Genomic DNA, 16,322 nt, shown 5'->3' with positions numbered 1-16,322 from the left:
TATTCTAGCATTGAAGTATTATATTCTTCTCTTCTGTTGTGATTCTTTGAGGTTTCAATAGGTGAATGGGGCTCCGTAATGTACTATTGGTACCATATCAGGCTTGAACAGAGATTTCTTCATTGTCACGGCTGTCATATAACACCGGCACCCTACTAATAGACAGTGCTAGTTTTCTATGGTTTGCACTTTTGTTCAAAGGGTCTTGTGGCTGGAGAGAGATGGTGGGATTTCATTGTTTTAATTTGCATGCAAATTTGTATCTAAAACCACAGTTATGATCTGAAGAATCAAACTGCAGAGTTCTCTCAAATCTTTCTTGTTGAGTGACAACATTTCCTTTGGTTGTCAGCATTCCAATGATCATTGCAATTGTTTCCAAATTGACGAGAAGACAGAGACAACATTAATAAAATTTGAAGGAATTTTTATTTGGAACCATGAGAAGCTGTAGGAGTGCATTACAGCGAGTTTCTGATTACAAGTGCATTCTACATCTACTTGCTGCCGTGAGAAGTTTCCTTGCTCTTGCGGCAGAGTATGGGTACAAAATTTGATACAACATAGCTATGAGCCCTTCAGTGGCAAGACTTTCTTATCTGGACACTCAAGACCTCAACATAACTGATGTATTCTTGTTCTGATTGCAAGTGAGATTTTTTTTTGGCATTCTAGTCAGTTGCATGGGCTGTTATTTGGACATTACAATCATTCATGTTAAAGTCTTGGACATTTGGATTATTATCTGCTTGGTATTATCTATTGTAGTAGTTTTCTTGTGAACATTATTGAGTGTGCAGTTCAACCTACCATTGTTTTCTGTAGATGACTATTGATACTGTATATAGTGTTCTTCATGTGTGTTGATTCTTTGAGTTGCAGATTAATTATTATTGTAAAGAGAGTCTAGTGTAATCTTCCAGTGTGAAGGTTCAAAATTCATGAGTTCTGTACTGTGACTTTGATTATTATTCAATAAAAGAGTATTTTTGGTGTGGCTGGGTTTTGTCGTCGAGTAGGTGGGTTTACCTAGGTTGTTTCTGGTGTTATGGTGTTTTAGATTTATCTGTTATTTGTTAATGCTATTCTGGTTTCTGAATTTTCTGGTCAGAATGTGCTACAAAGGTTCAGGGAAGCTCAAGAGTCTGTGTAGTTAATGGTGTGAGGATTCAGGACAGGAATGCAATTCCATAATGCAATGTTTTTTTTAAAAAGTACAAAGTTTGCATGAAAAACCTAAAACCTCAAAAAAGGGGATTTAGCATTCTTGGCTTAAGATATTCATTCCCTTTTGAAACATAACCGTGTTAAGAATTTTCTAGACATGTCAACACATTGATTTATCCTTTCTTGACACCAAGGATACCTACATCAAGAACAGAACTGAGATTTGACATGACTACTTGAGGACTTAGAACAAGTAGGAGAGCCCTCAACAAACATGGAAGGTGTGGAATTCAAAATTGTATCTTTGAGGATTTAAGGACAACACTTCACCCCTTGTTAAAGTTTATGCCAATAATTTCCTGCTTTTCAGAGTTCTCATTATTAGATTCAATAGGGGATCACTATCCGGTCGTTACATCAATTACATCCACCAGCTCTATTGCTCCAGCTGCCTCTGTTGCCCTGTCCTCTGGTGCCATCAACTTACTTTTCCTGCATAAGGTACTTCTTTACTCGTGAGTAGGGATAGGTCAATGACGGTTAGAACCAGAGTTTGTCTGGACACACATTCAGTAGAAGCAGCTAATATCCCGAGACATTATATTAAACAAAAAAATTGGTTCCAATTCCTGTTTTGTCAAAATCAATCTTGTTGGCCTTTCTTTCTTGGAAAACCCTTAGTCGACCTCATCAACATGCTTTTTGGTGGATTAGTTCTCATGGGCACGTTTTTTATGTGTAGGCTAATGTTAACCAAAAGTGGACATGACTCTCCTTATGCTTTTACTGTCACCAGATTAAACTTGTGTCCAAATTACAGAGAATCCTTCCTCTGGTTTCATCCAAAGGTCCCTGATAACTATTGTTGTTTTGAATTCATTTCATGCTGCAGCTTGCGAGTCAACTTGAGGGATTTTAGAATGATTTTTTCCAAACTCACTGAAATGCCACGATCTGATTTAGATTTATACAGTGTCTAACAGTTGTTGGCACTGTGAGTGTTGATAACTCACATCCTTGTTTTTCTCACATAACTCAATAATTTGTTTGCTTATTTATTCTCTACTTCAGAGCAACTTATTCTTTTGCGAGCAAGCAACAGGAGCTGCAATTGGGTGGCCTAACTTCACCCAAAAAATTCCCAGCAACAATTAAATGATGTTTAAGTTGGATGCAGTGAGATGTTCTTGTCGTGTCATTGCAAAATGCCATGCCACTTGAGCAGTTGCATTCTTAGCCACTCCAAATTTCGTAAGTACAGCTTGAATGTGTTATGAAGATGATGTACATTAACATCAAATTGTATATTTGTCAGTATCAGTTTGTCGCCAAGCAAAATTTGTGCTCTTCACCATTCATAGAACTTATGCAGCTACATTTTTTGTTGGGTGAAAAATATCTTTCTTAGAACTTGCCACGAGGTTAAATTATTTTGGCTTACATGCCAAGGGGATTCCGCTATCTTCTAAGAATTTCAATCAGGACTTTGGAAGTCACACTTCTGAAACCTGAGAAAAGAGAATTACAACACACTGTTCCCCTCAATCCACAATTTAGTCTTGCATTGAACCAGAGGAGGAGATGTTATGCCTATAGACTCTATCATGCGATTGGCCTTGACCACCTTGGAAGGAAAAATGATGAGTCATAAGAGTCTAATGTGCTGCTAAAAATAATCTTGAGTTAATAAGGTCCTCCAGGGATCAATTTTTCCTTTATTCAGTGACCATTAGTGTCCTATACCAAGGTTGGCTAAATGGGCTGCACTATTTTTATGTTTCACCTTGAATTCTACGTAAGAGAAGGATAAGAAGATGAAACTCCTACTAAGGGATAATTGCTTCATCAAGCATGCTATTATGTCGCTGGTTAACTCTAGACATTCCCTTGTTCATCGGATCAATGATGACATAACAATCTTCTTCTACTTCCTGAGTTCTGGATTTCCCATATTAATCTAGGTAGAGCCATTTCCTTAGCACGTGTCATCTAAGTCTAGGTCCTAGGGATGACATTCAATTGATATTCCTTAGCTGTCTGAGAAGATACCATCACTTTTAGCCGGGCATAGGTTTTCCTTAGTGATTTGGCAAAATTGGGTTTGATTTTCTGCCCTTCAGGATGCTTCTATTTTTATCTTGTGGCCTAAATAGCTTAGGCATGCTGTCCCCTTTGTTAGAGAACCATTTTATATTGCATGGCAACATAATTTAATTTTAGTTATCTGTGGACATCAATATGATCTGTTTCTTGCTTTTTCTTAACATGTATGCTGTTAACATATCAATCGTCTTTAAGATCCTAGCAGTCAAAATTCATCTGAAGTGACACTTACCGAATTGGCATTTTATTTCTTGCAGAGATCTTTGGATATTTTTAAAATTTGCATTATCAAAATGGCCAATCTAACTGTAAAAGTACATGCACTTTCTTTGTCTCAGTCTTTTTATATTTATCTATTGCTAGATTCTTATTCTATAATGTGTTTATACTTGTACCTTTTGAAAGTGTGACAAATAGGTATAAGTGTTCTTTTTGGGAAATGGATCTTATATAACTTTAAGGAACAAATAGGTAAATCAGTCCAATGACAAGGCCACAGGGAAATTATATTCCTATGAAAGCTAGAACAGCTAGTATGCTTAGCTGTTAAGTCACAGAAAGACACTCTGGATTAAAATTCAATGTTACTTTTTTCCATTTAGGAATTTTATATTCATCTTCAAATTTTTGATCTTAAATTATCTGTGTTTTAGAAGGCCTTGCTAAATATATGGTGTAAGAGTTTGCCCAAGGATGTTGTAGAATGTGATATTGGGTTACCTGAATAATTATTCTTAAGGCATTTAGCCAATCAAGGCGTCTTACACCATCAACATTTTGCATTCTCTCTTATGCTTATCTTGTTACTCTTAATGCTTTTAAATTTCGATTGTAATTGTTTTCCATTTGCATGGCAAACTTAAATGAAATTCATTTACTTCAGTCTAAAATGGGAAAAACAAAAATGAAATATTTAACAAGTATGGAAATTAATTGTCATTGTTATTCATGCCAAATATAATGTGTGGAAACAAAAACATAGGAAAGAGAAATAGAATTTGACCAATGTTACCAATTTCAAATTATAAACTTTGTCTCTGGTCTAAATCACAAATTCTCAACCAAATACAACTGACAATGCAGAGGAGAAAACAAAACTTGAAATTACCTTGTATTGTGGTTCTCCACCCCTTCAATTGTGGTCACGATCATCAAATGCCTTCCTCCCAGATAGATAGATCCTTATCATCAAACAACTACTCCTCAACTTTGAACAGAAAAAAGCCCTTACAGGCATTACATCTTTTGTGTTGCAGCCTGATAATTAGAAGGATTAAAACTATAAGGATAAAAAATGACATGCCTTGGGGTTTAGCCTAGTAGTTGACACTAATAATCCTTTAAATAATAATTTCAGCATGTTTGGCTTTTGAAGTTTTCTTTCCTAGTAATCAGAGGGTTTTCTTTGTGCAGAAAATGTTTGGGGACAAGATGACTCTAGAAATAAGTTGAACACTGTTTAGAATTTCCTTTGAATCACAGAGCCGCCATTCAGAAGCAATAGTGGAAAAACATGAACTGATCATATGTAGATCAGAATGCAGCTGGTTGTAAGAGCATAAAACAGACATCTAGAGCCTTTAGTTGCATAAACAACAATCTGATGCACAAAGAAGATTTTAGTGCACAGCTACATGCTTGAAGCAGAAAAATAGAGGAAACGAGTAAAAATCTTGGATTTACTTTTGTAGATTTGGTTGCAGTTGCACATGAAAAGGAAAAATGGAAATTATAGGAAAAATATGTGGGCATAGAGTGGCTCCTGTGCATGTTCAAAGCAAGACACACACTCTACCATACTAGCAGTGGATAGAATTATATTGTTATGGGACATAGGACTCAATCGTCATGTATGGGAATAAATAAGCAATGTATGTGTGCTCAGATATACTCCAATTGCGCTTAAAACCAAAAAAGTTCCATTTTTAGGACAGCACTTGGATGGCAATACTTGAAGATGCACATGCTAGTGCCAAAATTATGACATGCATCTGTACCAATAAATTTAAGTATTTATGATTTAGAAGTATGAAAAATCATCAATAACAAAGAAAGAAAATATGGGAATTTCAAATCATTGTTCCAAAAAATGCAAACTTTGCTTGGCCTAGAAGTTGTTGTCCACATGCATATGTTGTTTACCGTACAGGTAAAGTAAATGAACGCATACAGAAAGTAACAGCAGAACAGTAGCATAATATTCGCAATAGTAAGTGAATGATGATTTACAATGATCCCGGACGGGATATAAATACTACTGCCGAACCTTCCCGAAGGAGTCCGTCGGCCACAATTATTCTATCCGTTACAAACTATTTACCGCCGGACCGTCGGCTACAGAATACAAAATACCGTCGGACCGTCGGCTACAGAAACATCGCCAGAACCAGCCAATCGGCTAACACCATCCCCCCCAAAAAACAGTGGTCTCCTGACGACTCACAAAATTAGGAGACAACTTACATACTACAGAAAGAACTAGAGAGAAGGGGGCGTCCCAGAAGTGTGTTGCTGGCGACGTAACTCATACACCTTCTCTGTCCTAATACGGAGATCTGTCTGGATCTGAAAGTTCACTTCGACGGCCTCCTTTAGAAGAAGTGCCGCGTCCATGGCCTGCGTCCTGGCTAACTGCATCTCATACTCAGCCGCATCCTTATCTCGAACCGCTACTTCCATACTTTGCTTAGCCAAGTCCTTCTCCTGCACCGCGGCTGCCAAATCTGCCAGTAGTGCTGTCCGCTCTGTGGCCCATGCTGCCTGCTGGGCGGTCAAGTCGGTGGCTAGTTTCTGTCTAGCCTCAGTTTCAGCTGCCAATGACTGCTCTGCTGCGACTCTGTTCGCCTCCGCACGCTGACGACCGTAGTAAACATCTTTGTACAGTCCCACAATCTCATGCGCCAGTTTCATCATAGGAGTGTCAATGGGTCCCAATTCCGGCTCCGTGGCCCAATCTGTCAGCATCTCCTCTGTCTCCGTTGCCGGCCAGCCCCTATTTATAAAGCAAGTCTCGAATCGCCGAGGACAAATTAACAAACAAAATACATTAATAGAGTGACTACAACAAGAGAAATCTGCTTCTGCCACATCACTTCCACATTCATCCCGTTACATCTGTAGCCTCTGCTAACACAATACTGTCTCCTCAAGCTGACCTTGATAGCCACCTGTGCTGTTTTCTCTGTTTTCAATTCCTCGGTGCCCTAAGCCAAGTGTCGTTGCACTGCCTCCAACTGGATGATCAGCTCCTCCCGAACTCTTTACGCATCCACCAAGACAGCCTCACAACCAACACCTGCTCCTACTACCTCTGGTACACAGAAAGTCCATGCCTGCAGCAACTTCAACTCTTCTCAACTGGTCAGACTCCCACGACTGATATCCGCCACGACTGGGGGTCCAGGGGGCAACGCCCCCGGAGGGGTCGAGGGGCAGCGCCCTCGCGAGGTCCTGGGGCAACGCCCCGGGTGCGCTCCCTGTCGCAGTACAGGGCGGGGTCGAGGGGCAGCGCCCCTCGCTGCCAAGACCAAATTAACACTTCGCAACCCACACAAAAATGCAGGTTAATGTGGGTTGCGAAGTGTTAATTTGGTCTTGCCGGCGAGGCACCTGGGGCGCTGCCCCAGGACCCCGCGAGGGCGCTGCCCCTCGACCCCGCCGGGGGCGTTGCCCCCTAGACCCCCAGTCGTGGCGGATATCAATCGTGGGAGTCTGACCAGTTGAGAAGAGTTGAAGTTGCTATAGGCATGGACTTTCTGTGTACCAGAGGTAGTAGGAGCAGGTGTTGGTTGTGAGGCTGTCTTGGTGGATGCGTAGAGAGCTCGGGAGGAGCTGATCATCCAGTTGAAGGCAGTGCAACGACACTTGGCTTAGGGCACCGAGGAACTGAAAACAGAGAAAATAGCACAGGTGGCTATCAAGGTCAGCTTGAGGAGACAGTATTGTGTTAGCAGAGGCTACAGATGTAACGGGATGAATGTGGAAGTGATGTGGCAGAAGCACATTTCTCTTGTTGTAGTCACTCTATTAATGTATTTTGTTTGTTAATTTGTCTTAGATATTTTTGTCAGTCGTCAGGAGACGACTTTTCTTTTTGGGGGGGATGGTGTTAGCCGACTGGCTGGTTCCGGCGGTGTTTCTGTAGCCGACGGTCCGGCGATGTTTCTGTAGCCGACGGTCCGGCGGTGTTTCTATAGCCGACGGTCCAGCGGTAAATAGTTTGTAACGGATAGAATAATTGTGGCCGACGGACTCCTTCGAAAAGGTTCGGTAGTAGTATTTATATCCCGTCCGGGATCATTGTAAATCATCATTCACTTACTATTGCGAATATTATGCTACTGTTTTGCTGTTACTTTCTGTATGCGTTCATTTACTTTACCCGTACGGTAAACATATGTCTCTTCCATTGTTTGTCCATAGATACACTTGCCTTCAATTTTGGACTTGGCTCTCTTTGTGGGTATTGGTGCTCCTCCAATTTCTTGTTTAGCGTCAAAACTCTCAAGAAATGGGAAGGCTGAGCTGAGGAAATATGCATAAGCATTGAGTGGCATAGGAAGATATTACAGTTTTGTTGGTAAACAGATTTGTCAATTTGAATTTCTTTACAAACTGTCCAATGGTGTAGTGACAGATTGCCCACAACAGTTGGAGAGATCATTTGTGGAGTATGACCCTCTACGTTTAAGAGGGCAGCTCCCTCGTAAGGTATATTTTAGTCTTTCTCTGAAGATACTTTTAACTAACATCTATAAAAGAAATCTCTAACAGAAAATATACAAATGCCATATGTGCTTCATGGAAACTCTACGAAAGCCAAAGTATGCATGTTGGCTTCCCCAAGAATGGAAATACATATATTCTTTAGCACATTTGGTTCAAGATACCAAGGAAGAAACACACCAAAGACTTTCTTAAATATAATATTTAATGCTTGCAGTTTTACTCAAGAAACTCAAAGAATGCTGCGAAGCAGCAACATACAATGAACCAATAACAAAGGCTTAGTAGCTGCTTGAAAGATGAAACTAGTTCTCTTAAAGGATTATTCCATTGGCAGATGGAGGATTCTGAGATGTTTCAACCAAGTTGCCCCATGCTGGAAGTTGTAAAAGTAGAGGAAAATGAGGACACATACCCAATAGAGTACAAGGAATATGAGGAGGGGATGGCTAGGATAAATGACACAGCTGCTCACCAATTTGAGGACAAGGAAGTGAAATACAACGAACCAAATATAGCAGAAATAAAACTTTGGTGACCAAGAAGACCCCAAAGTGATATTAGTGGGAGATGATTGGGACCCAATACTGAAAGACGCTGCATTAAAAATATTCCTCCAACACAAGGATGTATCTGCATGGACATACAAGGATCTAAAGGGAGTGCCACTAGCATTATGCATGCACAGAATACCTTTAGTACCTAGTGCAAGACCGGTGCGAAAAAGGCTGTACCCCACGAATAAGAGCCACACAACAAAAGTACAAGAGGAGATCACCAAGATGCTAGAGGCTAGAACCATTTTCAAATTACAAAAGAGCGAGTGGGTGTCCCATGTTGTTATCTCTTTGAAGAAAGAAGCAAACCAGATCAGAATTTTTGTAGATTTCCAATGCCTAAATGCAGTGACAATCAAAGACCCATTCCAATCCCCTTCATGGACAACATACTTGAGATGGCAGGACATGAAATATATTCATTCATGGACGAATTCTCTGGTTATAATCAGATCAATCGTGTAGAACAGGATAAATTAAAAACAACTTTTGTAGTAGAAGACAAAGTGTACTCGTATAATCAGATGCCATTTAGCCTGTGCAATGCCCCTACCACATTCTAAAGGAGGATTCTTCACATCCTCGACATAATGGAAACATGGAATTTCAAGGCATTCTTGGATGATTGGTCAATATTCAGCTTGAAGGAAACTCACCTTACAACATTACAAAATGTATGGAGCAGTGCCTAAGAGCATGCCTAGCACTAAACCCCAAAAAATAACAGTTCATTGTACCATAGGGAAAGTTACTCAATCGTCGTGTGCAAGGAGGGATTGAAAACCGACTCAGACAAAGTCAGGGTGGTCATAGAAATGGAGGAGCAAAAAGATGTCATAGGGGTAAAATCCTTCTGGGCTATGTTGGTTACTGTTGACGACCCATCAAAGGGTTTCCATAAATATTCTTACCCCTAGAGAAACTCATGAGGAAGGGGGAACCATTCATATGGGGGACAAAACAAACCACTACTCGAGTTACGCAAGATTGGTGGGAGCACTGATCCTTCTATACCCAAATTGGAGCGAGGAATTCCACATACATGTAGATGAGTCAAACTATGCCATTAGGCTACCCTGGTTCAGGTGGGTATCGAAGGATTGGACCACCCAATATACTTTGCCAATCAACAACTATCAAAAGCATAGAGGAACTAGAACATGATTGAAAGAGAAGTGCTAGGCATGGTCTATGTAGTTTAGAAGTTCCGGTATTACCTCCTTGCCACACCCTTCACCTTCTGCATAGACCACTATGCATTTTTGTACCTTGTTAATAAACCAATAACATAGGGAAGGGTTACTAGATGGCTCTTGCTGCTGTAGGAATTTACATTTAACATTACTGTACGACCAGGCTAGAGCCATGTTATGGTCGACCATTTATCAAGAATAAAATCTGGCAAACTAACAGAAGGATTGAACGAGGACTTCCCAGACAACCACCTTTTCCCGATCACCGTCCTATCCGCATGGTATGAACACATTAGGAGATGCCTGTCTACGACCTCATTTCTTCTAGAAATGCCACCCAGTGAAAGAAGGAAGTTGGCCTTAAAAAGCAAAACACTTCAACTAATCCAAGGATTGCTCTACAAAATGGGGCCAAACCATGTACTCTGTAGGTGCATCATGAAGGAGGAGATCCCTAGCATACTATGTGAGTTGCAAACTGATGGAAGGAGTGAATGAGGGTTTCCCAAACAACCACCTTTCTCGATCGCTGTCTTTTCTGCATGGTATGAACACATTGGGAAATACTTGTCTACGACCTCATTTCCTCCAGAAAGGCCACCCAATGAAAGAAGGAAGTTGGCCTTAAAAAGCAAAATGTTTCAACCGATCCAAGGATTGCACTACAAAATGGGGCCAACCCATGTACTTTGCACGTGCGTCATGGAGTAGATCCCTAGCGTACTATGTGAGTTGCACAAAGGCTTGGCAAGGGGACACGTGTCTTGACAATAGCTCAGAAATTGCTTTTAGCTGGATTATGGTGGCCAACACTGCATACAAATGCAAATAAGTGGGTAATGGGTTGCGATACATGCCAAAGAGAAGGAAAACCTCTTAAAATATATTTTTTATGCCCTTGTTCCCATAACAAACTCAAGAATTTTTTGAGAGATGGGGAGTAGATTTTGTGGGCTCCTCGAGTATGTGTATAGCCAAATGTTGTAGGTACATTGTAGTGGCCACAGAGTACCTAACCAAATGGGTAGAGGCTAGGGCACTTCTAGATAACACAAAAATAAGTTTTGCCCGACTCCTATATGTGCAAATTGTTACTAGATTCGGGATCCCAATCTCAATCACTAGTGATAATGGCATACATTCTGTGAGCCACGTAGTATGGGAAATGACGAATGATTTCCACATATTTTACAATTTGTCTAGCCCATACTACCTATGTGCTAACAGGCAAGCTAGAGGCACAAATAAAATACTTGTGTCTGTACTATATAAAACATGTTGTGTGGAAGAAGGCAATTGGGAGGAAAAGCTATTGACAATGCTTTGGACATGTTAAACAACCTATAAAGCAACAACTAGACATATACCCTTCTAGATGATGTGCGACCAGGAGGCAGTAGTACCAGTAGAATATGTAGTATGGGTACCAAGCCTCAGAGTGCCAGTTGAGAGGAAATGGGGGGGGCATGATAACCTCAAGGAACGACTGAATAACCTAATAAAGTTGGCAGAAAAATGAATGACAACCCAATGGGAAACTGAAGTAGCACAACGCCGCAAGAAATTCTAACACGATAAGCATATTTGGGAAATGAACTTCTTATCAAGCCAACTAGTTCTAAAATATAACCATTGCAACAAATCAAGTTCGGGAAGTTCATTGGTTGGGACCATATAAAATCAAGGAGATAGGGAACAATGAGGCTGTAAAATTAACAACACTTGACGATAGACCCATCAAAGAACCAATAAATGGATATATATTAAAAGCCTACCAGGAAAGAACGACTCATACAGTTTAGATCAACATGCTAGGATACATCACTAAGGGTGATTGGACTATCATCCATGATGGAGAATTGGATGACCAAGCAATCACAAAAGAAACCTATCGACCGAATAGGGACTAGAACAAACCATTGATGGATCTTGAAGAACAACTCATAAGGAAATAGGTGGCAGGAATAACAATTCCAAGAATCTAAAAACACATTACGAATGCCCTATTTTGCCCTCTAGCTCTTTGGGTAATGATTAATGGCTATTGGAAACTAAAAGCACCCTACGAGGGGAGAAGAATTCGTTACATATGACATTGATGTTAGGATTAAACCACAGACAAAAATAATAATTACATGCAAATATAACCAATATCGTAAAATAATAGATTACACAGAAAAGAACACAAGACACCAAGATTTAATGTGGTTCACCCAATCCCTAGGCTACGTCCACCAAACCGCAAGTCCGATATTATTAGGATTCAGTGATTACAACCTAATTACAATCTGTAATCCCTTACAGCTCAATACCGTTGCAAGAACTAATCTTTGCATCACTCAAACTGAAACAATCCCTAACCCTAAGCCCTTTTATACAAGTATTTTTACCACTTTAGGGTTATAATTAATAATTACATGTCAGCCCAAAATCTCGATAAAATAGGGCCCCAAAAAAAAATACGCCCCAAAGAATTTATGAAGTATGTGCAGTACTTTCTTAATCAGTCACCACAAACTAACAATCTCCCACTTGGGGACTGATTAGACTCCACACTAGACAACAATCTCCCACTTGGAGATTGATCCTATAGCAATACCGCTACCACATGGGGCTCCCATTAGATCAAACCACCCTGGATATTGTTGTTCTTTTATTCATGTTCAGTCTAGAAGACCAACCGAAGCCGAAGAGGAGTTCAGCTTCTCCCTTGTTACTACCTTTGTAAACATATTTGCTGGATTGTCATCTGTATGTATCTTGTCGAGCTTTAACTGTCCATCCTCCAAAACTGACCGAATGAAATGGTACCGCAACTGTATGTGTTTTGTCTTTGAATGCAGAGCTGAATTCTTTGCAAGATGAATGACACTCTGACTATTTGTAAACAAATAATTATCCTTCTGAGGGTGTCCCAATTCTTCCAAGAAGAACTGAAGCCATATCATCTCCTTGGCTGCCTCTGTAGCAGCAACATACTCCACCTCTGTAGTGGATAAAGCATTAACGTTCTGTAACCTAGAAACCCAGCTCACAGCTGCCCCACCAACAGTAAAGACATAACCTGTAGTAGTCCGCCTGGTATTAATATCCCCTGCCAAATCTGAGTCAACATAGCCCTGTAAATCAGTAGTAGAGCCCCCAAAGTGTAAACACTTATTGGATGTTCCTCTCAAATTTCTAAGAATCCATTTAACTGCATGCCAATGCCCAATTTCTGGATGACTCCTATATCTGCTAACGACTCCCACTGCATGTGCAATATCTGGCCTAGTACATACCATAGCATACATCAAGCTTCCTAAAGCTGAAGCATAGGGTACCTTGGACATCTTATCCTCCTCTTCTTGTGTCTTGGAACACATCTCCTTAGTCAACTTCAAATGACCAGGTAAAGGTGTGCTGCCATCTTTAGCATTCTCCATAGAGAAACGTTGCAACACCTTCTCAACATAATCAGCTTGAGATAGCGTCAATTTCCTGTTCTTCCTATCTCTGCAAATCTTCATACCAAGGATTTGTTTTGCTGCCCCCAAATCCTTCATAGCAAATGCATGTGCTAACTGGCATTTCAGCTCCTTAATGTGATCCATGTTAGACAAGCATATCATCAACATATAAACATAAAATAATGTAACTGTCATCATCCAACCTCTTAAAATAAACACAATGATCTGAATGACACCTACTATATCCATGCTTATGCATAAAACTGTCAAATTTCAGATACCATTGCCGGGGTGCTTGTTTCAAGCCATATAAACTTTTCTTTAATCTGCACACTAAATTCTCTTTACCTTTGACCTCAAATCCTTGTGGCTGAGCCATATATATCTTTCCATCCAAATCATCATGAAGGAAGGCTATTTTAACATCAAGCTGCTCTAAATGCAAATCTTTAGTACCCACAATACTTAAAACAGTACAGATAGAAGTCATTTTAACAACACAAGAAAATATCTCATCAAAATCAATGCCCTTTTTCTGTGCAAATCGTTTTACCACTAACCTGGCTATAAATCTTTTCTTACCTCCGTCCTCTTCTTTCTACCTATAAACCCACTTATTTTGTAAAACCCTTTTACCTGCAGGCAACTTGCATAAATCTCATGTCTTATTTTTCAGCAAAGAGTCCATTTTATCTTTCATTGCAGACTCCCACTGAATCTTAGTATCCACTTGCACAGGTTCATCATAACATTCAGATTCACCAACATCAGTAAGTAAAATAGAATACAAAGAGGGAGAAAATCTTTGTGGAGGTCTAGTTTGCCTTGTTGACCGTCTAACATTCACTGGTGTGTGTGGTATTTGTTGTTGCGGTTGTTGGACATCATGAGGAATGGCTGGAACATCATCTTTTGGAGTATCATCCAGCATTGCATAATCACCTTCTTTCTTCTCATGTTGTTGCAATAGATCTTTGCACAATACTTTCTCATTGAATATGACATCCCTGCTTCTTACAATTTTATGATTTCCAAAATCCCAAAGCCTATAACCAAATTCATTAATGCCATATCCAAAAAATACGCATTTCTTTGACTTAGCTTCCAGCTTCGTTCTATTTTCAAAATCTATATAAGCAAACACTTCACAACCGAAGGTTTTAAGAAAAGAATAACTCACCCTTCTTACCAGTCCATGCTTCCTCTAGAATACCACAACCCAAAGGAGTAGAGGGACCTCTATTAATCAAATATACAATAGTATTGACTGCCTCCGCCCACGTGTAAGGGCAACCCAACATGCAACTTCATGCTCCTTGCACGCTCCATTATAGTCCTGTTCATGCTTTCTGCCACTCCATTTTCCTGTGGAGTCCTTGGAACAATTTTTTTGTCTACAAATACCATTAGTGGAGCAATAATCTTCAAATTCATGACTGCAATACTCACCACCATTATCAGATCTGAGACATTTTAATTTCTTACCAGTCTCATTTTCAACCAAGCATTTCCATTTCTTAAAAGTTTGAAATACATCAGATTTTTGTCTAAGGAAATAAACTCATACTTTTCTAGTTGCATCATCAATAAATGTAACATAATAATGAGAGCCTCCAAGGGAAGATACTTGAGCCAGTCCTCATACATCTATGTACACAAGCTCTAATTTCTCTTTTTTATTTTCCTTCCTAGTCTTCACAAAACTCACTCTTTTTTGTTTTTCATACACACAACTTTCACAGAAATCCATATTAACTCATTTCAGTCCTTGTAAAACTTTCTTTGAATAAAATACTTTCATACCTTTCTCACTCATGTACCCAAGTCTATTGTGCCACAGTGCTGTATCAGAATTTACAGCAGTTATTTGTTCTCCCTGCTCAACTGCAACAATTGTTTTTGAACATTCATTTTTCTCTGAAACAATTAAAGTAGAAGGAACAATATGACCTGTACAAAGATATAAGGTGCCTACTTTCACACCTTTTGCTACTACAAGGGAACTTTTTGAAACCTTGTAATTTTTATCATTAAAAGTAACTACACAACCCTCATCACCGAGTTGCCCTACTGAACTTGAATTCCTACTCAGGCTTGGAACATGTCTTACCTCATGTAGTAGCCAATGATTTCCATTCTGCAACTTAATCTTAACTTTTCCCTTTCCAACAATCTAACAGGGTTTATTATCTCCCAAATAAACAAGTCCAAAATCCCTTTGGACATAATCAATAAAATAACCTCTATGAGTTATAGCATGAAATGAAGCACCAAAATCTAAAACTCACGAATCATCAACACTTTCTAAAGACAGAAGCAAAACATCCTCTTCGGATTTGTTACTTACCACATTTGCCTCCTTGTCTCCATCTGGTTTATCTCCTTCATTTTTCTTTCGAGTCCAACAATCTTTCTTTTTATGCCCTGGTTTCCCACAGTACCAGCAGTCGTTCGGTCCCCTCGATTGAGACCTCCTCCCTTTTGACTTTCCTCTTGATTTTCCACGATTTCCATAATTACTTCCTCTGTCAGTTGTTTTGCCTCAGCTTTGTGCATTCAAAGTACTTCCTAATGTAGATCCACTTGAGGTTTTCCTACGAGTTTCCTCACTCAATATAACACCAATCACATCATAATATTTTAGGGTACTAGATCCAAGAAGAGAACTACTCACAGCCATTACCAAGCCATTCCAACTTTCAAGCAAAGAACACAAAATCAAGAGTCCTAATTTCTTCATCAAAATTGATACCCACAGAAGATAACTGACTAATAATAGTATTAAACTCATTTAAATGATCTGCAATAGAGCCACCTTCTGCCATTTTCATATTAAATAAACGCTTCACGAGAAATACCTTGTTTGAAATGGAGGGCTTTTCATACAGTTTCGCTAGGGTTTGCATCAATTCTTCTGTCGTCTTCACTTTTGTAATATTAAATGCCACTAATGGTGCCAGGCATAATCGAATGCTACCAAGTGTCTTTCTGTCTAAAAGATCCCATTCGTCATTTGAAATAGATCTCTGATTCTTGGTTTTGCCTTCCAACGGCTTCCATAAATCCTTTTGATAAAGATAGTCTTCGATTTGCATCTTCCATAACTGAAAGTTTTGCCCATTAAACCT

General features: G+C 39.6%; 1 protein-coding gene across 1 annotated transcript in view; it reads left to right on the top strand.

The window, feature by feature from the left end:
• Positions 1-16,322, top strand: part of LOC149528119 (uncharacterized) — a 79,177-nt gene that overhangs the window by 36,119 nt on the left and 26,736 nt on the right. The window contains exon 2 of the mRNA XM_089810971.1: positions 3,528-3,584. Within this exon, the coding sequence (XP_089667097.1) occupies positions 3,564-3,584 (21 nt within the window). The 5' untranslated portion in view covers positions 3,528-3,563. The remainder of the gene's footprint in view (positions 1-3,527; positions 3,585-16,322) is intronic.

Source organism: Cupressus sempervirens, chromosome 11 (assembly GCF_028749045.1).
Source record: "Cupressus sempervirens isolate cs-2001-9-10 chromosome 11, ASM2874904v1, whole genome shotgun sequence".
Classification (NCBI taxonomy): Eukaryota; Viridiplantae; Streptophyta; class Pinopsida; order Cupressales; family Cupressaceae; genus Cupressus; species Cupressus sempervirens.
Note: the sequence above shows the minus strand (reverse complement) of the source record. Positions and strands in the feature narration are given on the sequence as shown.